Here is a 26,247-nt window from a genome sequence, read left to right as displayed (position 1 = left end):
AAACAGTGTCAGACTTTATTTTTCTGGGCTCCAAAATCACTGCAGATGGTTACTGCAGCCATGAAATTAAAAGACACTTATTCCTTGGAAGGAAAGTTATGACCAACCTAGATAGCATATTCAAAAGCAGAGACATTACTTTGCCAACAAAGGTCTGTCTAGTCAAGGCTATGGTTTTTCCAGTGGTCATGTATGGATGTGAGAGTTGGACTGTGAAGAAGGCTGAGCGCCAAAGAATTGATGCTTTTGAATTGTGGTGTTGGAGAAGACTCTTGAGAGTCCCTTGGACTGCAAGGAGATCCAACCAGTCCATTCTGAAGGAGATCAGCCCTGGGATTTCTTTGGAAAGAATGATGCTGAAGCTGAAACTCCAGTACTTTGGGCACCTCATGCGAAGAGCTGACTCATTGGAAAAGACTCTGATGCTGGGAGGGGTTGGGGGCAGGAGGAGAAGGGGATGAAAGAGGATGAGATGGCTGGATGGCATCACTGACTCGATGGATGTGAGTCTGAGTGAACTCCAGGAGTTGGTGATGGACAGGGAGGCCTGGCGTGCTGCGATTCATGGGGTCGCAAAGAGTTAGACACGACTGAGCAAATAATCTGATCTGATCTGAGCCAGTCTAACTAAGAAAAAGAGAGGACACAAAATGGACGTGAAAAGAATAATCAAGGAATATTATAAATAACTCTATGCCTACAAATTTGATAAGCTAGGTGAAATGGTCCAATGCCTTGAAAGATACAATCTGCCAAAACTCATATAAGAAACAGACAATCTGAATAGCCCTGTATCTATTAAAGAAACTGAATCAAAAATTAAAAACCTTCCAAAACAGAAAGCACTAGGCACAAGCGGGATCACTAGTGAATTCTACCAAATATTTAAGGACATTTATACAATGTTATTGTGTCAAATATATTCAATTTAAAAAATTAAGGAAGAAAACATACAAATTCTTTACAATTTCTTTCAGAAAATAGAAACAAGGAATATTTTCTTGTTTATTCTATGAGGTCAGAATTACTTTAAAATACAAACCAAGACATTACGAGAAAACTATACACAAATATCTTTCATGAAAGTGAAAGTGAGAGTTGCTCAGTCATGTCCAACTCTTTGCGACCCCATGGACTATACAGTCCATGATTCTCCAGGCCAGAATACTGGAGTGGGTAGCCTTTTCCTTCTCCAGGGGACCTTTCCAACCCAGGGATTGAACCCAGGTCTCCCACATTGCAGGTGGATTCTTTATCAGCTGAGCCACAAGAGAAGTCCAAGAATACTGGAGTGGGTAGCCTATCTCTTCTCCAGCAGATCTTCCCGACCCAGCAATCGAATCACGGTCTCCTGCATTGTAGGCGGATTCTTTACGAACTGAGCTATTAGGGAAGCCCATCTTTCATGAACATATATGTAAAAATCCTCAAGAAAATACTGGCAAATCAAATCCAACAATTTATAAGAATTATACACCATGATAAACGGGTTTTGGACCCAATATCAATGTGGTGGATGGAGATTTCCCCTACCACCAAGCAATTCTCTTGACACCAGCTGGGTGTCCTACAACTCAACTCAATTCTGATACCTGGAGATAGCATCAGGTTCCACAGGCTAAGGGCTCAGTGCCACAAGACTGACTCCACTACAGATGCCAATCACAAGTCCAGGTTTCTACCTGTGCTTCTGAGTAACGGGCTACAGATTGGAAGGTCTCACAATTCCTTCCTTTGGTTTGGTTAGTTTGGTAGAAAGGACCTAAGAAGCCAGTCAAAAGTCAATGTTGTTAACCTGTACTTCTGACTAACTGGCTATAAATCAGAGGTTCCCATGACCCCCTTCTTAGATTCAATTAATTTGTTAGAGCAGCTCACAGATGGAGAAGGAAATGGCAACCCACTCCAGTATTCTTGCCTAGAGAATCCTGTGGACAGAGGAGCCCAGTGGGCTGCTGTCCATTGGGTCGCCTAGAGTCGGACACAACTGAAAGGACTCTGCATGCATGCATGCATTGGAGAAGGAAATGGCAACCCACTCCAGTGTTCTTGCCTGGAGAACCTCAGGGACAGAGGAGCCTGGTGGGCTGCTGTCTATGTGGTCACACAGAGTCAGACACGACTGAAGCAACGCAGCAGCAGCAGCTCACAGAACTCAGGAAGTTCATTTACTCACTAAATTACCAGTTAATTGCAAAATTATTAAAGGATATCAATCAACAGCCAGATGAAGAGACACATATGGCAAGTTCCTGAACAAAGGAGCTTCTATCCCCACGGAGTTTGGGCCTTGCAGGGTGGTACGTGGAAGCATTCTGATTCCCCAACACGGAAGCCCTACAAATCTCATCCTTTGGTGGTTTTACAGAGGGCATAATAAATACAGGCATGACTGACTGAACAACTGACCACAATTCAACCTCCAGTCTCTCTCCTCTCCCTTCCCTGGATGGGAATGAAAAGTTCTCACTCACATGGTTGGTTTTCTTGGCACCCAGCCCCCATCCAAAACTCACCTCAATAACATAACAAAAGACAACTTTATCATTCTCATCACTTAGGAAATTCCAAGGATTTTAGGAGCTCTGCTCCAGAAATAGGGACAAAGATCAAATACATACTTCTCATTATAAATCACAGTATCAAAACAACCAAGTGGTATGCAAGGCTGATTCAACATTCAAAAGTCAATTCACATAATCACATCAATAAACTAAAAGAGAAAACTCACATGATCATATCAACAGATCCAAAAAAGCATTTGACAAAATTTAACAAACATTCATGATATAAAAACTCCTAGTAAACTTAGAAGGGAAGTTCCCCAACATGATAAAGAATATCTACAAAAATCATAGAGCTAATATATTTAATGGTAGAAAAAATTGAAGATTTCCTGCTAACACTAGGAACACAGCAAAGATGTCCCAATCTCACCACTGGTTTTGCAGCATCATACTAAAATTTCAAGCTAATTCATTAGGACAAGAAAAGGTATATGAGAAAGGAAGAAATAAAATGTCTGTGTTCTCACATGAACTGGCTGTCTATGTAGAAGATCTGAAAATGATCAACCAAAAAGCTTAGGAACTAATACACACAATTATAGCAGAATTGCTATACAAGGTTGATACACAAGTGAATTGCTTACCCAAATATCAGGAATGAACAAATGAAATTTAATACTAAAAACACACTATCACTTACATTAGCATCCTACAACATGAAAGAGATACAAATACATACGAGATCTACATGAGAACTATAAAACTCTGATCCACAAAACTGAAGTAGAACTAAGAAAATGGATAGGGAAGCTAAGTAGTGTCAAGAGGTCAGTTCTCCCCAACTTGATTTATAGATTCAATGCAACCCCAATCAAAATCTCAGCAACTAAGCTTGTGGATACTAACAAAATGATTCTAAAGTTTATACGGAGAGGCAAAAGATCCAGAATAGCCAAGAGAATCCTGAAGAAGAACAAAGTTGGAGAGCTGACATTACCAACGTACTGTGAAACCATAGTAATGAAGACAGCATGGTACTGATGAGAGAATAGATCAACAGAACAGAACAGAGTCCAGAAAGAGACCCTCATCTATACAGTCAAGTGATCTTTGACAGAGGAACAAAGGCAACAAATGAAGAAAAGATAGTGTTTTCAACACATAGTGCTGGAAGAGACAGCTACTCACACACACAAAATAAATTTAGATACAGAACTTATACTTTTCACAAAAATTAGCTTGAAATGGCGGAGAAGGCAATGGCACCCCACCCCAGTACTCTTGCCTGGAAAATCCCATGGATGGAGGAGCCTGGAAGGCTGCAGTCCATGGGGTCGCTAAGAGTCGGACACGACTGAATGACTTCACTTTGACTTTTCACTTTCATGCATTGGAGAAGGAAACGTCAACCCACTCCAGTGTTCTTGCCTGGAGAATCCCAGGGACCGGGGAGCCTGATGGGCTGCCGTCTATGGGGTCGCACAGAGTCGGACACGACTGAAGCGACTTAGCAGTAGCAGTAGCAACAGCTTAAAATGGATCACATACTTAAATGTAAACCAAAACTATAAAACTCCACACTGGAGAAAACCAGTGTTGAAACACCAGTGTAAAAAGCATTAGATGATCAGAATTTCTGGAACTCAACAGTAAGAAAACAAACAACCCAATTTAAAAAGTGGGTCAAAGATCTTTACAGACACCTCACCAAACAAGATTTAAAACAGCAAATTTATTTGTAAACAGCAAATCAGTATACGAAAAGATGCTCCATATCCTATGTCATTGCTGCTGCTAAGTCACTTCAGTCATGTCGGACTCTATGCGACCCCATGGACGGCAGCCCACCAGGCTCCCCTGTCCCTGGGATTCTCCAGGCAAGAACACTGGAGTGGGTTGCCATTTCCTTCTCCGGTGCATGAAAATGAAAAGTGAAAGTGAAGTCGCTCAGTCGTGTCCGACTCTTCTCGACCCCATGGTCTGCAGCCTACCAGGCTTGTCTGTCCATGGGATTTTCCAGGCAAGAGTACTGGAGTGGGGTACCATTGCCTTCTCCGATCCTATGTCATTAGGGAAATGCAAATTAAAACAACAATTAGGTACAACTGAACTCTGGGAGTTTGTGATGGACAGGGAGGCCTGGCGTGCTGCAATTCATGGGGTTGCAAAGAGTCGGACACGACTGAGTGACTGAACTGAACTGAACTGACTGATATACCCATTTAGAATAGTCAAAATCCAGAACACTGACACCACTAAATCCTGGTGAGGACGCACATCAGCTGGAACACTCATTCATCACTGGTGGGAATGCAAAATGGCACGGCCACTTTGGAAGACAGTGTGGGAATTTCTCACAAAACTAAACATATTCTTACTATATGATTCTGCAATTGTGCTCCTTGATATTTACCCAGAAATGTATATTCACACAAAATCAGCTTTATTCACTGTCAAAGCTTGGAAACAACCACAGTGCCCTTCAATAGATGAATGAATAAACTGTGGTAAACCCAGACAATACATGTTATTCTGCACCACAAAGAAATAAGCTATCAAACAGTGAAAAGACATGGAAGAGACTTGATCACATTTTACTAAGTGAAAGAAGCCAACATGAAAAGGCAACATACTGTATGTTTCCAACTATTTGAAATTCTAAAGAAAGCAAAACTATGGAAACAGTAAAAAGATGAGTGGTTGTCAGGGGTTAGGGGAGACAGGGATGAACTGGCAGAGGACAGAGGATTTCCAGGGCAGTGACACTACTCTCTGATACTATAATGGAGAATACGTATCACTCTACATTTGTTCAAACTCCTAGAACGTATAACACCAACAGTGAACCCTAATGTAAAATACAGACGGTGTGGTTTTGATATGTCAATGTAGGTACATCATTTGTAACAAATGGGTGAACATTTGTAATTTCACTAGGTGAAGGATGCTGATAATAGGCGAAGGATGCTAGGTGTAGGGGTTGGGTTATATGGGAAATCTCTGTACCTTCTGCTCAATTTTGCTGTGAACCTGAAATTCTCTAAAAAATAGGTTTAAAAAAAAAAAATCAAGTAACAATCTCAATTTTGACAGACTGCTCATCATCACCACCTTGTGGGCAAGGAAGCAACAACAAAATATATGACATTTTCAAAAATAAGGAAATTTTCACTTATTCCATCAAAACAAAGCTTCCATCAATTAGAAGACATTATTTCAGGTTTGACTAAGAAAGAAAATACTGCCAACTGAACTATGATACCATCAACTGTTAGTGGCATTCCAATGTCATAGATTTTAAAAATCAATGAAATGTAGTATTCTGATTTTCTTCAAGTTTCTATCAGTGTTGGAGACTAAATAAGAACAAAGCATTTAAACTGAAACAAAAGAAATTTAGGAAATAAGAGACAGTAACACTAGGACAATACTAAAAGAAATATGAAAATATTCTTCCATACTTTTCAACCATCGATTTTAGGTAATTTAAGGATAGAAATATATAATGTTGGATTTTAATATCTTCTAGGATTCCATCTAGCTTTTAAATTCTTTTTCAGATTTTAATAGTTCTACACATTATTAAATTTGTCCTCAGAGTAAATGAAAAATTTACTGACACGATAAAAGGGGTAAATACTTTCTGAACCTCCTGAGAAATACTTTCAAACATTAATATAATCCAAGTGAAGGCAGGCTTGCAGCCCAGAAATGCTGACCCCAGGGTGCATGCTCTTCGCACTCCAGGACACCAGGCTGCTGCCTCCAGCATACCACAAGGGCAAACTACATGGCTGGCCTTGAGACACAGATTTCAGACAAGCCCATCCCACTTCCAACATACCTGGCTGAAGCCTTAAATCGCTCCAAGAACTGAAGTCTCAGGCTCTCATGTCCAGGGAGGTCAATCAAGGTCAGGTTAGTGCCCTAAGGACAGCAGCAGTAATATTAATGTTTTGGTACTGATTCACATTCACAACATAAATTTTTCACAACATATCTCAGGTATGTGAATGGTACCGAATTAATTAATCAAAAATGTCAATGCAATTGATTAATGAATCAAATGTTCACAGAGCATCCTCTATAAACCACAGAAGGCTGTGGAAAATGTAAAATTACAACTCTGATAAATGTTCTAAGGGTATGTGAGAGACTTGACCCTGTATGGGGAAGTCAGGAAAGTCCATCTGGAGCTGGGGAAATATACCAGTATGAATAAAAGCAAAAACATGTGAAAAACAGTAACAAACACTCACAAGCTAAAGAATGTGATAGAAGAACCTATACTTTATCAGATAGCATGTTACAGGACATCCAACCTTTATAAAAACAAAACACCTTTTTATATTTCTACTGCAATCTAATTTTAAAATATATGTCCACCAGACACACCATTTTTTTGTTCTGTTAATACTTTGTGTCAATTGTTGATTCAGGTGACAATCACTGAACAAGGCAGAGTTGTGCCCCACTGAGCAGACTGACTATTGCCCACTTACATGCTACTCATTCTAAGCTTTCATTCTTGAGCTCAAGTTCAAGGCAGATGAGGCCATCCTCAATGCTAAGATTTGAGTATAGCCCTGGTACATGTATCAGACCAATGGATCATTTCTCAGATGTTCCTACATTCTCTACAGTGAGCCTCAACCACTATTTAGGAGGAAGGAGTCAGCATTATGCATAGATTTGACATAATTACTGCTAAATACATTGTGACTTGTAATTTAGCCTGTGTGATCTTTTATAGGTAATATACAAAGTATGTAAGACTTTTTTTTGTTTTTTTTAATACCAGTAAGTCTAGGGACCTCGGGTTGGACCCACTATCACACTGCATAATCAGTATCACATCACATACTTTCAATATAAACAATCCATAAGATATATTACTCAGTTATAAAAAAAGAACAAAATAATGTCATTTGCAGCAACATGGATGGACCTAGAGATTGTCATACTAAGTGAAGTAAGTCAGATACAGAAAGACAGGTATCATGATATTGCTTATATATGAAATCTAAAAAGAGGGTAGAAATAAACTTATTTAAAATACTGAAGTAGAATCACGATGTAGAAAGCAAACTTATGGTTACCAGGGGATAATGGGGGGATAGGAAAAAACTGGGAGACTGGGATTGACATACACACACTACTATATGTAAAATTGATAACTAGTCAGAACCTGCTGTATAGCACAGGGAATCCTACTCGATACTCTGTAATGACCGATATGGGAAAAGAATCTAAAAATAAAAACAAGAAGAGTGGCTATATGTATATGTACAACTGATTCACTTTACTACACCTGAAATAACACAACATTGTAAATCAAGTATAAAAGTGAAAGTGAAAGTCGCTCAGTTGTGTCCGACTCTGCGACCCCATGGACTATAGTCCATGGAATTCCCTAGGCCAGAATACTGGAGTGGGTAGCCTTTCCCTTTTCCAGGGGATCTTCCCAACTTCACCTGGAGTGAACCCAGGTGTCTCACATGGCAGGTGGATTCTTTACCAGCTGAGCCACGAGGGAAACCCAAGAATACTGGAGTGGGTAGCTGATCCCTTCTCCAGCTATCTTCCCAACCCAGGAATCGAACCAGGGTCTCCTCCACTGCAGGCGGATTCTTTATGAACTGAGCTAACAGGGAAGCCCTGATATCAAGTATACTCCAATAAAAAATTTTTTAACAATCTCCCAATATTGGAGACTAGGGAAATCAGAGGTAGCAATTAACAAAAATATCAGTTAAGAATTCTCAATGGGTAACTGAAAACATTTTTATTGTGTAATAATAAATATAGAAATGTCCAAAAAAAAGTTGTCAGAAAATAGTCAAACGCACTGTCTATGTTCATGTCAAGTTCCCATCAACAGTAATTTCATTTGTATTTGTGTAATAGAGACTCTTGAGAGTCCCCTGGACTGCAAGGAGATCCAACCAGTCCATTCTGAAGGAGATCAGCCCTGGGATTTCTTTGGAAGGAATGATGCTAAAGCTGAAACTCCAGTACTTTGGCCACCTCATGTGAAGAGCTGACTCATTGGAAAAGACTCTGATGCTGGGAGGGGTTGGGGGCAGGAGGAGAAGGGGACGACAGAGGATGAAATGGCTGGATGGCATCACTGACTCGATGGACGTGAGTCTGAGTGATGGAGTTGGTGATGGACAGGGAGGCCTGGCGTGCTGCGATTCATGGGGTCGCAAAGAGTCAGACACGACTGAGCGACTGAACTGAATAGAGCATCAAACAATTCTGACTATTTAAAAAAATAAAAAGTGTGAATTCAAAAGGTTAAAAAAAAAAAGACATACATTACTATTTTGAGAGACAAGATCTAAAACTGGGAACCCTGGGTACAGGGATACAGTACCAGTGCGTGGAAAAACTGTCTTCCACGGAACCGGTCCCTGGTACCAAAAAGGTTGGGGACTGCTGATCTAAAACATAAAAGGGGTGGGAAAAGAAGTTAAAAAGAAGAATGCTTTACATATTCAATAGAAACATGCAACTCTCATATGTAATGTTAAGTTTTCTGATAGTCATATTAAAAAAAGTAAAAAGAAACAGGTAAAATTTTAATAATATATATTATATAATCTAATATATCTAAATTATCTTTTTAAACATATAATAAAAAAAAAATCAAAAAATTGATATTTTACATTCTTTCTTTTTTTTTTTGATATTTTTCCCATCCCAAGTCTTCAAGATTGGGTGTATATTTTATACTTAACAGCAGCCCTCAATTTGGACTAGTCACATTTCAGATGTTCATTAACAGCAGCCACAAACAGCCAATGGCTACTGCGTTGGAAAGCACAGGTCTAAACCATACCCTGGAATACTCTACTTAAAATATCTAGTACATGTGTCCTAAGAATTAAAGCTGTCTCAGATCTTAAATTTCAAAATCTGAATCCTTGAGAATTTAAAAAGGTCTGAGTTAGAAACACTGTCATTACTGAAAAAAGAAAAAATATCTGTAAGACATTTAAAAGGATGTCTCTTTATCTTTGATCACTCACTAAATACTTATTAAGCAGTAAAATCAGCTTGGCAGTCACTGTCTACATTCTAGAGACATACAGGTACATAAAAAGTCCTCCTCATGATTTCTTCTTGGTATTTCTTAAATATACTCATACACACTCTTTAAGATTTCCACTGCAACTCCATTTGTAAAAGCAAGACTGTAATAACAAAAAACCTAAATGTGTATTAATAGGGCTCTTATTAAATAAAAACTCAACATGAACTGAAATTAAAAAGTAAGTTTTCCGATCAATCTGCTTTCACTTTCAACTATGATTATGATTTACTTTTCCATGTGTACCTACAAGATTTTTCTGTCATGTCTCATAAGTAAAGGCTTTAAGAAAGAAAAAAAAAAGTGTATGGTAGTCACATAACAGAATACTCACAATATTCAGCTCCTAAATTAACCAGGTAGTACTATGTATGGAAACGAGAAAGAAAAAAATGAAAACAAACCCAAGCTGTATCAATTATACTGTTCAATTTTTAAAAAGGGAGGGGTGGAACAGAGTGTTATAAAAGAAAAAAGTAAAGAGGACAGATTTGTTTGGACAGCACTGACCATCTGGAAGGCTACACAGGAAAATGGTAAGTTACTGAAGACTTTTAAGGAGGGACAGGAAAAGCAAAACTACTTTTCACCAAATATCCTTTTAACCTTTTGAATTCTGTCCCATATACATGTACTACAGAAAAAGGCTTAATGCTCACTCTTAAGAACTCAAGGTAAAGCTGGAAAGAAGACACAGAAATATAAGCTAATAAAATGTGATATAACATCAATATGCATATGGTACAACAAAGAAGGGGAGAGCATGATTAAGTTCACTGCTTGGATGATCAAGAGAAGAATCTGTCACATGCACATTATTTATCCATAAAAATAAGCCATGAATGGTACCTATGTCCTCAGACTAATTCACCCTAGAAATGTCTTTTCCTGACACACCAAAGTAAAATAAAACTGTCAGACTTCCCACATTCTAGGAACCTCTTACCCTGTTGTTATTGACTTTGTAGGCAGCAGAGCTGTCAGTGATGGAAGTCTGAGTGTCTCTGTAAAGGCCTGTTAACAACTGTAAAACAAAACAAAACACAATATGTGGGGAGATCCGAGCAAATATATAAATAGCAAACCTAAAGAGTGTAACTCTGCTCTAACTCTCCCAGGCGTAAAGTCAAACAAACAAATGTCGCTTACAATAGCTAAAAATGACCATACTGATTTTTTTTCCCCTTTGCTTGTAGAAAAATCTAATTAACTGCAAACTTCATTCCCTTCTCCTTAATGAGAGGAGGGGGGAAACTATTATTTTTAAACTATTATTTTCAAATAATAGTTTCAAATGCTTAGTGGCCAAATTTACCAACCTTCTCAACATTTACAATCATCAGAAATGATTAGAGATTATATTTCTTTAGTGGAAAGGAAAATAACTTATACTCTCAAAAAGAATAATAATAAAGAGAAAGCCTCTGCTACTCTTTGTAGCAAAAACCAAACATTTAAAAATACTACATAGACTAGAGATAAATATTAGTGAAGTGAAGCCTAAGTAGCCAATAAAAGTTTCTTTGACAAATTCTCAGAATTACACATTGCATACAGATTAATGTCTTCTATCTATCTCTTCAGCTGTTCTGGTATCCTTAACTATGGCATGAAAGTAGTTAGTATATAAAACCCTTAAATGGGATAAAGGCTAAATATGTCGGTATCTGGTACGAGAGAAAAAAATGGCCAAGAAGTTCCAGTTTAAGAGTCTTTTCGTTCTCCCAAGTGAGTCAAAAATTAATTCTCCAATTTGTCAGCAACAGCTTTTTTCCCAAAGTAAACCTAACAGGAATAATACGGTGCCCTAAAATTTCCTATCAAGTGTTAAGAGAGGTATAAATCAAAGCATTTACTCTGACAAAAAGCAATGTTTTCCCGGAATCACAAAGGCCCACAAGAAGAACAGCTCTCTGACTGCTCCTTCTGCTCCGGATGAACTTCCAGAACACTGTGGAATAGAGAAAAACAACCAAAATGACGCCTTGATTATCAACAATACGCATATATGGTTGGGCTGGAAGAAAGTAAGAGGTCTACCATAGCATGCCTTATTCATTTGGAACTTACTTTCACTGTTACTACCACCATTATAATCGTTGTTCTTGAGGACTCCGCTGAATGCCAGCCACCATCAACTGTCAACTTTTCTGCATCCCCTACCCCGCCAGTATACTCAAGTGCAACCTTGCCTTACTAACTCTATATCCCCCGCGTCCAGCTCGCAAACACAGGATGCTCACGCAAACACAGGATGCTCAAACTTGGAGCGAAAACCACTTGAGTATTGGTAGCAAGAGCACTGGAAGGGGAGAACGGGGCGCTCAGGCAGTACAGGAGCTAGCAACCCGTGCCCAAGGACCAGGACGTCACTCTGGGGGTCGCGGGAATTCCCTCTAACGCTGTGCTGTTTCTGCTGCTTCAGGCAGGAGGGCAGGAGTATATAAGCTGTTAGTCTCCCATTCTAGACGCCCCTTAGGTGCCACCTCTGCTCCGCGGTCTACAGAAGCCCAGTCCGAGCTCGATCCCCGCCCGCCCCGCACCCGCCATATCCGCCGGCCACCTCTTTACCTAGCGTCAGCAGCACCGCAAGGAGCGCCACCACGACTGACAGCAGCGTTGGGTCCCTCTGCTGCAACTCCTGCCGCAAAGAGTCCAGGTATGGCTGGAAGGCTCCGCCAGCACCGCCGCCATCGCCCATCCGCCGGGAGTCCGCGGACGCCATGGCTGAGATCACGCTACCCGGCACCGCAAAAGCAACGTGGCCCTGGGCTCTGCGCAGGCCTGCGAAGCGGAGCATCACGGAAGTGGTAGTTTCTAAGCTGTATTTCCTCCTTCGCAGGCCGGTATACCGAAGGTCCTGATGGGAGTTGTAGTTCTCTTGGACACTGTACTCCCAGCGAAAGACTGACTAAGCAGCCAGCCAGAAGGATGAGCGACACACTCATCCTTTAGAATATGAGTCAAATGTCCCTCTCTCTTCATGGTTGTTGACAGAATGGTGGATGAATAAAATGAATGGCTCAAGAAACCTCCCCTGAGGATTTCCAGTCGCTCCCTTCGTGAGGTGAAGTGAATCTTGTGAGGAACTCAAGCATTACACAAACTCAAGCATTACATTCATCGGAATATAAGGTGTGGCACAAGGTGTGACAGAGGGTGTAAGGTGAGGTATGGGGGATGAATAAAGGGGCGCTTAAGCCACATGGGTTCAGAGAAAAGCTACTGGAGGAAAATGACAGGAAGTGAGACTTGAAGGACAAGTTAGCCTCTGCAGGCGTAATAGGAGAAAGGGTGCTCTGTGCAGAAACGAATGGGCAATTCAGTGTACCTGAGTCAGGAAGATCCCCTGGAAAATGAAATGGCAACCCACTCCAATATTCTTGCCTGGGAAATCCCATAGACGTAGGAGCCTGGAGAGCGACAGTCCATGGGGTCTCAAGAGTTAGACACGACTTAGCAACTAAACCACCACTACCACCACCACCACTAAATTGTAAGTCCTGGCTACTTCCCTTAATGTAGAGCTGCCCCTGAGATGAAATACATTAAGGGAAGCAGCCAGGAAAATCAAAGAGAAGGGCTGAGGCTGTTGAAAATTGTCACTCTGCCCTAAGTGACAGCCACTACTTTGCCAGACAGGTATGTGGGACCAAGATGGCCAGTTCTTCAGTTTTTTAAGAGAAGCCAGAAAAATAGGTTTTTAAGGGAAATTTTCCACTTTTAAAATTTCAGCAAGGAATGAAAACTTGTGGCCTAAATAAAACACCTCGTAGAGTTAGAAGTGGCTGGTCTGGAAGCTGCCAGTTTGCAGTCTGTCATTAAGCAGTTGTCATTTCAGCAGAATTGGCAGGAGATGAGCAGGAAATGTTGGCAAAAGCTAGACATGAAGGGACTGGGAGATATACTGAGGAACCTAGATTTTACCTAGATGCAATAAGAAGTTTCAGTTGAGAGTGAAATAGTTTGTTGGCTGATAAGGGAGTACTACGGTTTGAGAGAGAAAAGACAGGCAAGGAGACCAGGTGAAGGCTGTTGCAGTGTTTTGGCAAACAATGCACAGCGTCTGAACCAGGGAAGTGTGGAAAGTGTGGAAAGGAGGGCACAGTTATGAGAGACACTTAGAAGGAAAATATATAGGATTTGGCGATTAATTGTACAAGCTGAATTAAGGAGAAGAAGAGCTAGCAAGACTGCATCTGAAACACTTTGTGTGTATTGCTGGGAAGATCAAAGTGTTCAGCATGAATGAGAGAACTCAGTTGAAGTTCCTTGAAGCCAGGGACAGAGCCAGAATGAAAACTGCCTGTATTTTGGGTACATGGAATTTCCAGTGCCTCTGGGAAGTCTAAAATCATATATCATGCAGGCAATACAGTAAACAAACGTGGAGTGTCAGCAGTAGGTGCCAGATTTTTATTTGGGAGTCATACGTAAACAAGTGGTCATGCAAACTAGTACAACCACTATGGAGAACAGTGTGGAGATTCCTTAAAAAACTGGAAATAGAACTGCCATACGATTCAGCAATCCCACTGCTGGGCGTACACATCGGAGGAAACCAGAACTGAAAGAAACACGTGTACCCCGATGTTCATCACAGCACTGTTTACAATAGCCAGGATGTGGAAGTAACCTAGATGTCCATTGGCAGACGAATAGATAAGAAAGCTGTGGAAAATATACACAGTGGAATATTGCTCAACTATTAAAAAGAATGCATTTGAATCGGTTCTAATGAGGTGGATGAAACTGGAGCCTATTATACAGAGCGAAGTAAGTCAGAAAGAAAAACACCAATACAGTATATTAACGCATACATACGGAATTTAGAAAGATGGTAATGATGACCCTATATGCAAGACAGCAAAAGAGACACAGATGTGAAGAACAGACTTTTGGACTCTTTGGGAGAAGGTGAGGGTGGGATGATTTAAGAGAATAGCATTGAAACATCTAAATTATCATATGTGAAATAGATTGCCAGTCCAGGTTCGATGCATGAGACAGCGTGCTCAGGGCTGCTGCACTGGAATGACCCTGAGGAATGGGATGGGGAGGGAGGTGGGAGAGAGGGTCAGGGTGGGGAACACATGTACACCCATGGCTGATTCATGTGAATGTATGACAAAAACCACCACAATATTGTAATTAGCCTTCAATTAAAATAAATTAAAAAAAAATTTTTAAATAGAAGGAAAAAAAATCGTGGAGAGTGTGAAGAGTGAGGAGGAAAGGGGACACTACAAAGAAGCCTGAGAAGAGAGAGTCAGTGACACAGAAGTAAATCATGTCCTAGAAGTGATCAGCAGCATTCCTGTAACAGATGGTGAGGGCTTGAATGAAAAGTGAGCTCGGGGGAACAAGGAGGGGATGGTAAGGAGGTAAAGATCCTCTTTAACTGCGCACAGTGAGTGCTTGCTTCAATTCAGTTCAGTCACTCAGTCTGTCTGACTCTTTGCAACCCCATGGACTGCAGCACACCAGGCTTCCTGTCCATCACCAACTCCCGGAGTTTACTTAAACTCATGTCCATTGAGTCAGTGATGCCATCCAACCATCTCATCCTCTGTCTTCATCCCTCCTTCAGTCTTTCTCAGCATCAAGGTCTTTTCCAATGAGTCGCATCAGGTGGCCAAAGTATTGGAGTTTCAGCTTCACCATCAGTCTTTCCAATGAATATTCAGGACTGATTTCCTTTAGGATGGACTGGTTGGATCTCCCTGCAGTCCAAGGGACTCTCAAGAGTCTTCTCCAACACCACAGTTCAAAAGCATCAATTCTTGGACACTCAGCTTTCTTTATAGTCCAACTCTCACATCCATATACGACTACTGGAAAAACTATAGCCTTGACTAGACGGACCTTTGTTGGCAAAGTAATGTCTCTGCTTTTTAATATGCTGTCTAGGTTGGTCATAACTTTCCTTCCAAGGAGTAAGCATCTTTTAATTTCATGGCTGCAGTCACCATCTGCAGTGATTTTGAAGCCCCCCAAAATAAAGTCTGTCACTGTTTCCACTGTTTCCCCAGTAAAGACGATAACTGCTCACAATGAGTGCTTGCTAGAGCCAGGCATTTTTCTAAATCCTTTATATTTGTTAATTTGTTTAATCCTCACAATGGCCCACCATCCCAGTTTTCCAGAGGGCAAACTGAGACGGGTTGAGTAACTTATCCATTGATCCCAGGTTGTTGGGCTCCTTTATGCTTCACTATATGCTTTAACACAGTAAAATTCATTTTCCAGGCACATTTCATCAATACAGGGAGGCAATAAGGACTCCAGATTGAGAGAAAATGTTTAGGATGTGAAGTTAAAGTAAGTAATCCAACTAATGTACACACACACACATATATATATATATACACACACAGTGCTTGGTCGCTCAGTCGTGTCCAGCTCTATGCATCCCCATGGACTGTAGCCCGCCAGGCTCCAGGCAAGAATAATGGAGTGGGTTGCCATGCCCTCCTCCAGTGGATCTTCCCAACCCAGGGATTGAACCCGGGTCTCCCACATTGCAGGCAGATTCTTTACCGGCTGAGCCTCTAGGGAAGCCCAAGAATATTGGAGTGGGTAGCCTATCCCTTCTCCAAGGGATCTTTCTGACCCAGGAATCAAACTAGGGTTTCCTGCATTGCAGGCAGATTCTTAACCTGCTGAGTTACCAGGGAATTTTTTTTGGACTCACTAAGGATGTTGGATCTTAGTTCCCTAACCAGGGATGGAACCCATGCCCCCTGCATTGGAAGTGCAGAGTCCTAACCACTGGACTGCCAGAGAAGTCCCCAACTATTTTATTTTAAATTAACATTATGAATTAAAACGATCAGAACCGACAGCAATCTTACTGCATTCTATTCTATTTTCTTTCTTGTGGTCCCTCTCCCTGCTCTGTATTCACCACCCAACACCCAATACACACACACACACCTCCTTTTATTAACAATAACTTCTGTTAGTGACTAAAAATACAGTGAAGGAGGAAGGGCCAGACACAGAGAACACCTACCAGAACTGTCCTCAATGTATAAGGATTTTCAGTCAGAGCATGTGAGTGAACAAGTACCATTTTGGTGGTGCAGTTTGGGAATGAGGAGGCAAGGGTTTGATTCTTTTTTTCCATTTGTTTTCTGGGTATAATGAAAACGGAAGAGATGTGCACACCTTCCACACTTGAGTTAGAAGGTGGGGCTGTCAGTCTCAGTAATGAGAGCAGGAGAGGATGGCATCAGTGGCTCCTTGTCCTGTCACCTCGGGGACTCCGAAGGCTCCTGGGAGCTCTGTGGAGATGGATGTAGAAGGAGGACGTACTGACACTGACTGTCGCTAGCTGAAAGTGTTCTGCTCCCTGATTCTATCAGCAGATGGAGAGTTACAGCAAAACCAGCGGAGACTATTTTTCTTCTCTTTCATCAGTTAAAATGTCTCATTCACTGAATGCACTTTTCCCTCTCCTGTTCCCAGCAGTTCCAAATCACAACGGAACCTATCTCAGACTCAGGACACCAATCATGTGATTCCCCTACTCTGGCTTATCTCCTTAACTCTGTTTCTTTGAAAAAAATAGAGGATTTTTTAAAAGAAAATAATTAAAATGGGACATGTTTTTATATTAAAAACTCAATATAATAATGAAATAATGAAAGATCAAAGAAGAAAACCAGGAATCACCTTAATTGTTATATCAATAGTATCTGGTGAACATGATTTCAGACATTTCTCTGTACAGATAAACTGACAAGAAGGCAATCTAGAGTAAATAATAAACAACAGAACAAAGTTATTTTTAGAGACTATAATATACATTACTGTGTTCACAGTCTCTAGAACAGTGCCTGGTACATGGTAGGTACTCAGTGCGTTGTTGATAAAATTAGATTTGTTGATTCACTGGAGTAAGACAGACTACATGCCAGAGAAATGGTTGGGACATCTCAACAAACAAAGGATAAGAAAGAATTATTATAGGATTTGGGGTGAGGGTGGAGCTTAGGTGAATATTACATAAGGCAGTGTTGTTAGGCTCAAAGCAAAGCACGGCTGTGTATAAAAAGGTGAACCTCAGGTCTGGACTGCAAAGTAGACCCAAGGTCTGTTTCTTTGGATACCAGAAAGTTGAGAACTGTGGACCATTGTGTTTAGAAACCCCCTACCTGTAGCTCTGTCCCTGACTGTAAAGTGAAACTGTGGTAGGAGTTAGGAAACAAAGGGGCAAACTTGGAGAGTTGTTTAGGAGGCAAAATCAACAGAACTTGCTGACATTAGATGTAGAATGAAGTAGAATACTGAATTGAAATTTGGCTCCTCAGTTTATGACTCCTGTGAGTGGGTAGCAGACCCTGTCTTTATGAAGTGTATGGGAACAAGAGCTGGCTTAGGGAAGTAGGGGAGGGAAGGAGTAAAATGATCACCTCCCTTTTTATTTGTTGGGCTTCTGGTTGCTGTGAGAACTTTACAGTACAGATCCACAGGCAGGAGGAGGTGCGCATGTGAGATGCTGCAGGCAGGGGTCAGAACTACAGATATAGATGCCTGGGAGTCATTCTCGCTGCTTAGAGAGGGCCTAGAAAGTAGAAAGAGCACTGGATGAAGAGAAGAGCCCCAGGAAGACGACCCTACATTTCAGAACTGGTAGGATAAGCCCACAATAAGACCACAAAAGGACAGAGAGGTGGGAACCAAAGTCGAGGGCTCCCATATCAGAGAAGCTAGGAAAGGGTTCCAAGGAAGAATGAGTGGTCATCTGTATCAAGTTAGTAAACAGACTCAAGGATAGAAGAACTAATTGGCTTTCACAGCTGGCAGGTGGGCAGTGACCTTGACCAGAGTAGCTTCAGGCACATGGGTGGAACAGAAGACTGATTTCTCTGTGTTCAGTCATTAATAAGAATCTACCTTTCAGGAGCTCCACTAAGAGTGGGAGGAGACAGGGCAGTGACTGCCATGAGAGTTGGGGTCAAGGGACGATTTTTAGCAAGATGAGGTTCCAGTGATTCACTTTTGCAAGCAGTAAGACTTGGAACCTCAAGTATACCTGATGAAATGTATTAAAAATATTTTAAACTATGTAAATCATCTATATTATTTTTCTGTACTGCCTTGAGCACTCTATGTCAATATTTACTCTGCATCCTCCTTCCTGCCCTTTCCCCACCAACACACACACACACACACACACGTACACACCTGATTCAATCAAGCCTTGTACACTTGATTTTATTAAAATGACCATGCAGACCCCTTTTAGAAAGAATTCCTACTTGGACTGTACCCAGGAACTGTGGCTGTGGGAAAGAGCAAATGAATCTTGAGCTCTGAAGGAAGGGCTAGTTGCAGACCAAGCATTAAGGGGGGAAAATGAAGTTTTTTTAACAGATAAAACCAATAATAATGTTTATTTTTATTTTGTCCTGCAGAGGCGCCACCACCAAATTGTGAGGGCAACCAAATCACTCAGACCAGCGAAACCAGATGAAGCTTATGGGTCCCATGAGCTCCCATCTCCATCAGGTGTTGGCTCCACTCTTGGATTTTAAGGTTTGTGGAAAGTGCATGCTTCCAGGAGTTCTGTGGGGGCAGAGCAGAGGGGTTGGACAGTTAAAAATCTACCTATATTTAGTTCCTATTAAGTGAATCAACAATTAAGCCCAATACAAAAGTACTCAGACCAGTTGCCCTGCTCCTCTGATAGGTGAACCTGACCCTCCTCCCAATGCCTCCTCCTCCTGCCTGCACAGCTCCTGTGTCTGCACTGGGCAGTGCCCCACACCAAGGACAGTAACAGGATTTCCCTGCCCTGCACCATCCCCTGCCTTATGTCCTATGGGCAGGGCTCCCACACCTGAGTCCATGTGGCTGGAATGAGCCTAAGAGAACTATCCTCTCAGATCCAGGCAAGGAACTAACATAATGAGATCCACTAAGCACCAGGCCTGTGCTAGTTCCCCTGCCGGGGGCTAGTCTCCACCCCCTCAGCAGAACAGTAGCCGAGGATCCTTAAACCAGAATTATGTGGGCAGCTGTTAAAATACAGAAATCCCAAACCTGGCACAGACTTGTTGAATCAGTATCCCAGGGCCTGGGAAACAGTATCTTAAGGACTGTGGCTCATGGACCTGTACTCTGCAGTTGAAGAATAACCTCCCTTGAGCTACATGGTATTCTCCCAAATCTTCCAAATGATTCCAAGTCATTAAATGATGTCCAACATAGCTATAGCACAAACTGGTATTCTAGATAAGTATAAGCATACCTTCTTTTATTGTGCTGTGCTTTATTGCACTTTGGAGATACTGCTTTTTTCCAAATTGAAGGTTTGTGGCAACCCTGTGTCAACCAAGTCTCCTGGTGCTATTTTTCTATAGCGTTTGCTCACTTCATGTCTCTGCATCACAGTTTAGTAACTCTTGAAATATTTCAGACTTCTTCATTACTATTATTATCTTTGTCATGGTGATCTGTGTTCAGTGATCTTTGATGTTACTATTGTTAATGTTTTGGGGCACCACAAACCATGCCCATTACTATGGCAAACTTAATTGATAAATATTATGTGTGTTCCTGCTGCTCCACTAGCACAACAATGTTGAAATTAGGCCAATTAATAGCCCTACATTGACTCTAAATGTTCATGTGGAAGGAAGAATTGCACATCTCTCTCTTTAAAACAAAAGCTAAATGTGATTAAGCTTAGTGAGGAAGGCATGTCAAAAGCAAAGATGGGCCTCTTGTGCCAAAGAGTTAGCCAAACTGTGAATGAAAAGGGAAAGTTATTGAAGGAAATTAAAAGTGCTACTTCAGTGAACACAGAAATGATAAACAACAGCCTTATTCCTGTTACAGAGAAAGTTTTAGTGGCCTAGATAAAAGATCAAACCAGTCACAACATTCCCTTAAGCCAGAGGCTCAGCTGCAGCAAGACCCTAACTCTCTTCAGTTCTGTGAAGGCTGACAGAGGTGAGGAAGCTTCAGGAGAAATGCTTCAAGTGAGTACAGGTTGGTTCGTGAGGAGGAAAGAAGTTGTCTCCGTAATATTAAAGTCAAGGTGAAGGCTTCCCCGGTGGCTCAGTGGTAAAGAATCTGCCTGCCAATGCAGGAGACACAGGTTCAATCCCTGGTCCAGGAAGATCCCACATGCTGTGGGGCAACTAAACCTGTGCACTGCAACTCCTGAAGCCTGTGCATCTAGAGCCCGTGCTCTGCAACAAAAGAAGCCACCACAGTGAGAAGTCAGAGCACCATAGCAGAGGAGCCCCTGCTCACCACAGCTAAGGAAAGCCCACACACAGCAACAAAGACCCAGTGAAGCCAGTAATAAAATAAATAAATAAGATTTCTAAAAAATAAAAGTGCAAGGTGAAGCGGCAAGTGCTGGTATAGAAGCTATAGTAAGTTACACTGAAGACCTACCCAAGATAGTTCATAAAGGTGGCTACACTAAACGAGATTTCCAATGCAGATGAAACAGCTTTCACTTGGAAGAAGATGCTATCTAGGACTTTCTAGCTGGAGGGGAGAAGTCAGTGCCTGTCTTCATGATCAAATGACAGACTGACTCCCCTGTTAGGGGCTAATGCAGCTGGTGACTTGAAGCTGAAGCTAGTGCTCATTTATCATTCTTAAAAAACTTAGGGCCCTTAAGAATCATTCTCAGTCTGCTCTGCATGTGCTCTGTAAATGGAACAGCAAAGCCTGGATGACAGCACATCTATTTATGAGAGGGTTTACTGGATATTTTAAGCCTGCTATTGAAACCTACTGCTCAGAAAGAAACATTCCTTTTAAAATATGACTGTTCATTGAGAGCATACCTTGTTACCCAAGAGCTTGGATGGTGATGTACAAGATTAAAGTTGCTTTCATGCTTGCTTCCTGGTAGCTCAGATGGTAAAACGTCTGCCTACAATGCGGGAGACCAGGGTTCAATCCCTGGGTCTGGAAGATCCTCTGGAGAAGGAAATGGCAACCCACTCCAGTATTCTTGCCTGGGAAATCCCAAGGACTGAGGAACCTGGTAGGCTACAGTCCTTGGGGTCGCAAAGAGTCAGACACGACTGAGCAACTTCACTTCATGCTTGCTAACACAACATCCATTCTACAGCCCATGGATCAAGGAGTCATTCCAACTCTCAAGTTTTATTATTAAAGAAATACGTTTCATAACTGCTATAGACAGTGAGTCTTCTGCTGGATCTGGGCAAAGTCAACTGAAAACCTGGAAAATATTCCTCATTCTAGATGCCATTAAGAACATTTGTGATTCATGGAGTAAGGTCAAAATATCAGCATGAACAAGAATTTGAAAGAAGTGTATTCCAACCCTCATAAGTGACTATAAGGGGTTCAAGATTTCAGTGGAGGAAGTAACTGCAGATGTGATGGAAATATTAAAAGAACTAAAATTAGAAGTGAAGCCTGAAGATATGACTGAATTGCTGCAAATTTCATGATAAAATTTTAACAGATGAGGAGCTGCTTCTTATGCATGAGCAAAGAGAGTGGTTTCTTGGGATGAAATCTACTCCTAGTGAAGATGCTGTGAAGATTGTTGAAATGACAAAAGGATTTAGAATATTATATAAACTTAGTTGATAAAGCAATGGCAGGACTTGAGACGGTTGATTCCTATTTTGAAAGAAGTTCTACTGTCGGTAAAATGCTATCAAATAGCGCTGGATGCTACAGAAAATCAGTCATGAAAGAAGAGTTGATCCATCAATTTCAGGCTTCCAGTTGAAGATGGCAGACTAGAAGGATGTGTACTCATCTCCTCCTGTGAGAGTACCAAGATCACAAATAGCTGTTGAACAACCATTGACAGGAGAATGCTGGAACCCACCAAAAAAAGATACCCTACAGCCAAAGACACAGAAGAAGCCACAGAAAGATGGTAGGAGGGGCACAATCATGATAAAATCAAGTCCCATACCCTCCAGGTGGGTGATCCACAAACTGGAGAACAATAATCCCAAAGAAGTTCTCCCACTGTTGTGAAGGTTCTAAACCCCATGTTAGGTTTCTTGGCCTGGGGATCTGACAAAGGCACTGGGAATCCCCAGGGAATCTGATCTTGAAGGCCAGCAGGATTTGATTATAGAATTTCCACAGGACTGAGGGAAACAGAGACTCTAGTCTTAGAGGGCACAAACAAAATCTTTCACACACCAAGACCCAGAAGAATGACCCCACAGAGGACTGAACCCAAACTACCTGCTAGTGTTGGAGGGTCTCCTGTGGAGGTGTGGGAGGGCAGGGGCTCATAACAGGGACAGGGGCACCGGCAGCAGTCCTGGAAAGTCCCCCTTGGTGTAAGCCCTCTTGGAGGTCACCATTAACTCTACCATAGAGCCCATAGACCCCAAGGCTGGGTCACCTCAGGCCAAAAAATCAGGGAGGGAGTGCATCCCACCCATCAGCAGATAATTGGATTAAAGCTTTACTGAGCAAAACCCTGCCCACCACAGCAGGACCCAGTTTTTCCTACTGCCAGCCCCTCCCATCAGGAAGCTTACTCAAGCCTCTTAGCCTCCTCCATCAGAGGGCAGACAGAAGAAGCAAGCAGAACCACAATCCCACAGCAGCTAGAACAAAAACCACATTACAGAAAGTAAATCAGTATGAAAAAGCAGAAAGTTATGTCCCAGATGAAGGGACAAGATAAAACCCCAGAAAAACAACTAAATTAAGTGGAGGTAGGCCACCTTCCAGAAAAAGAATTCAGAATAATGATAGTGAAGATGATCCAGGATCTTGGGAAAACAATGGAGAAGATGCAAGAAATGTTTACCAAAGACCTAGAAGAACTAAAGAACAAACAAACCAAGGTGAATAATACACTAGAAGGAATCAATAGCAGAATAACTGAGGCAAAAGAATGGATAAATGACCTGGAGGACAGAATGGTGGACATCACTGCCAAAGAACAGAATATAGAAAAAAGAATGAAAAAAGAAGAAGACAGCTTAAGAGACCTCTGAGACAACATTAAATGCACCAACATTTGCATTATAGGGGTCCCAGAAGGATAAGAGAGAAAGGACCTGAGAAAATATTTGAAGAGATAATACCTGAAAACTTCCCAAACGTGGGAAAGGAAATAGTTAACCAAGACCAGAAAGCACAGAGAGTCCCAGGCAGGATAAACCCAAGGAGGAACACACTGAGACACATAGCAATCAAACTGACAAAAATTAAAGACAGAGATAAAATATTAAAAGCAACAAGGGAAAAATGACAAATAACATGCAAGGGAACTCTCATCAAGCTATCAGCTGATTTCTCAACAGAAACTCTACAAGCCAGAAGGGAATGGCATGATATATTTAAAGTGATGAAAGGGAAGAACCTACCACCAAGATACTCTGCCCAGTAAGACTCTTCTTCAGATCGGATAGAGAGATCAAAAGCTTTCCAAACAAGCAAAAGTTAAGAGAATTCAGCACCACCAAACCAGCTTTATAATGAATGCTAAAGGAACTTCTCTAGGCAGGAAACACAAGACAAGGAAAAGACCCACACAAAATAAATCCCGAACAATTAAGAAAATGTTAATAGAATCATACATATCGAAAATTACCTTAATTTTAAGTAGATTAAACCAACCCAAAGACATAAATTGGCTGGGCAGATGAAAACTTGTGCATGTATGCACTTCCATTTACCACATGACTCTGCTTGACCCATCAAATTATGTGTAATTATTATATATTGTTAGGCTAATCATGTTCCCATTATGACTTGAAATTGTAATTATCTTTTTATTTTTTGGGGGGGTCTGGCTATTCATTGTGAAAACTAGTAAACATCTTTTACTATTGTGATAATGAACTTTTGGCCTATTTAAAAAATTTATGACATTTTGATTCTACTTGCTTGATTTAGTATGAAAAGCATGTTAGAATTCTAATTTTAAAAAATAGATATGCAGCAAGCAAAATAAATAAGTAAATAGGTTGTGTTTAGGATAAAAAATAAATAAATAATACAAATATCTCAATAATAGTAGCCTTTAAAATTTTTTCCAATGGTATTTATAATATCTAAATTAAACTGTACAATTTTTTAACATATCTCTGATTCTCTGAAGAATCAAGAGAAAGTTTTTATCATTTGTGAAAATAAAGTTTAAAACCCAGCCATCAAGGATTAAAAAAAAAAAAAGAGTCGATTGATGGGGCAAACTTAATTGTTGTCTTATTTTAAGGAACTGGCACAGTTGATCTGTCAGCAGTCATAAATATTGAGGTAAGACCCTCCACCAGCAGAGAGATTATGAAGGCTCAGAGGATAGTTAGGGTTTTTTAGCAATAAAGTATCTTTAATTAAGATACGTACATTGTTAGACATTTTTTAGACAATGCTATTGCACACTTTATAGTGTAGTGTAAATGTAACTTTTATATGCACTGGGAAACCAAAAACTTCATATGAGTTGCTTTGTTGCAATATTCTTTTATTGCAATGGTCTGAAACTGAACCTGCAGTATCTCCAAGGTATGCCTGTGGTGTGTATAGCAACTTTAGAGTTGCTGGTACTTATCACCATTCAAGCTCTCAAGAACAGCACCATGTAAAAGAACTCTCTGCAGTGCTGGAAATGTTCTCTTTTTTCATCTATGTGGAGACACAGGTATCTATTGAGCACTTGAATTATGGCTGGTGTGACTAATTTAAAATTTTGTTTAATAATATAAATTTAAATATCCACAGGTAGCTAGAGGCTACCATTTTGAACAAGACAGCACAGTATAAAAAAGGTGTTCAGAGCAGAGCAGTGGGCACGGGCACGTAGCTCTCGTCCTTTTCTAAGCAATAGCATGGAATTCTGCATGTCCAGTGCCATCAGCCCATGTCCCCTTACCATCTGCCCATACAAGTAGCCTTTCATCCATGCTAGGTTGCATTGTTCCCTCCTCATTTCATCTAGTCAGCTGATCATCTCCTGGTGACTACAGTCTGCCCCTCCTTTTGAATACTGCACCCAGAACCCCAGCCATATTCACTTTGCAGGTTCCCCATGCTGTTCCTCCTACTCACTTGAGGTTGAGCATTGTCTCAGGTTGGTCATAGCTCTGACGTAGTCATCCCCTAAGTAGGAGTCATATGTTTTTTTCGCAATTGAAGCCAAACATTTAGTGTCATCCCTGAACAGAAGGTCCTTGGAATTTGATTGGAATAAACAAAAATTGCTCGTGCAGTCGGTTACAGATTTTCCAAAATCATCCTGTCAAATGGACAGAAAGTACATGAGGACCTGTGGAAAAGAGCCCCTGGGAACACATGAATGGGATGGAGGAAACTGGAAGCTGGGAACCAGCCCCAGGAAGAAAGGGAAGCTGCAGGGGATGCCTCGGGATCTTTCCACATCCTTCCCTTGGCATTCACACGAATATGGGCCCCAAATCTAGGCTTCCCTGAGGCCCCAAAATCCTTTGTAGGGTCCAGCCTAGTCCCATCTCCTTGGGGAATTCCCTCCCTCCCACCCACCCACTGCTAACTTCTCTGATCTCTCTTCCCCACTTCATTGGCCATGGCCTTGGGGATGACTTCCAGGAAATGAGAGGACATAAACATTTCCCTTTTAAGTAGTATTATCAAGAAGGTATTAAATAAGAGCCACCCAATGAGGGGTTGGTACAG

The 26,247-nt window shown here is 41.2% G+C and overlaps 1 protein-coding gene across 1 annotated transcript in view; it reads right to left on the bottom strand.

Annotated features, from left to right (window-relative positions):
* Window positions 1–19,141: 19,141 nt before the first annotated feature.
* The window catches only part of TF (transferrin), a 38,030-nt gene continuing 30,924 nt past the window's right edge, over window positions 19,142–26,247 (bottom strand). Inside the window, 2 exon segments of the mRNA NM_001311351.1 lie at window positions 19,142–19,176; window positions 25,645–25,831. Coding sequence (NP_001298280.1) covers window positions 19,142–19,176; window positions 25,645–25,831 — 222 coding nt within the window.

This window comes from Bos mutus, chromosome 1 (assembly GCF_027580195.1).
Source record: "Bos mutus isolate GX-2022 chromosome 1, NWIPB_WYAK_1.1, whole genome shotgun sequence".
NCBI lineage: Eukaryota > Metazoa > Chordata > Mammalia > Artiodactyla > Bovidae > Bos > Bos mutus.
This window is presented reverse-complemented; position numbering and strand designations above follow the sequence as displayed.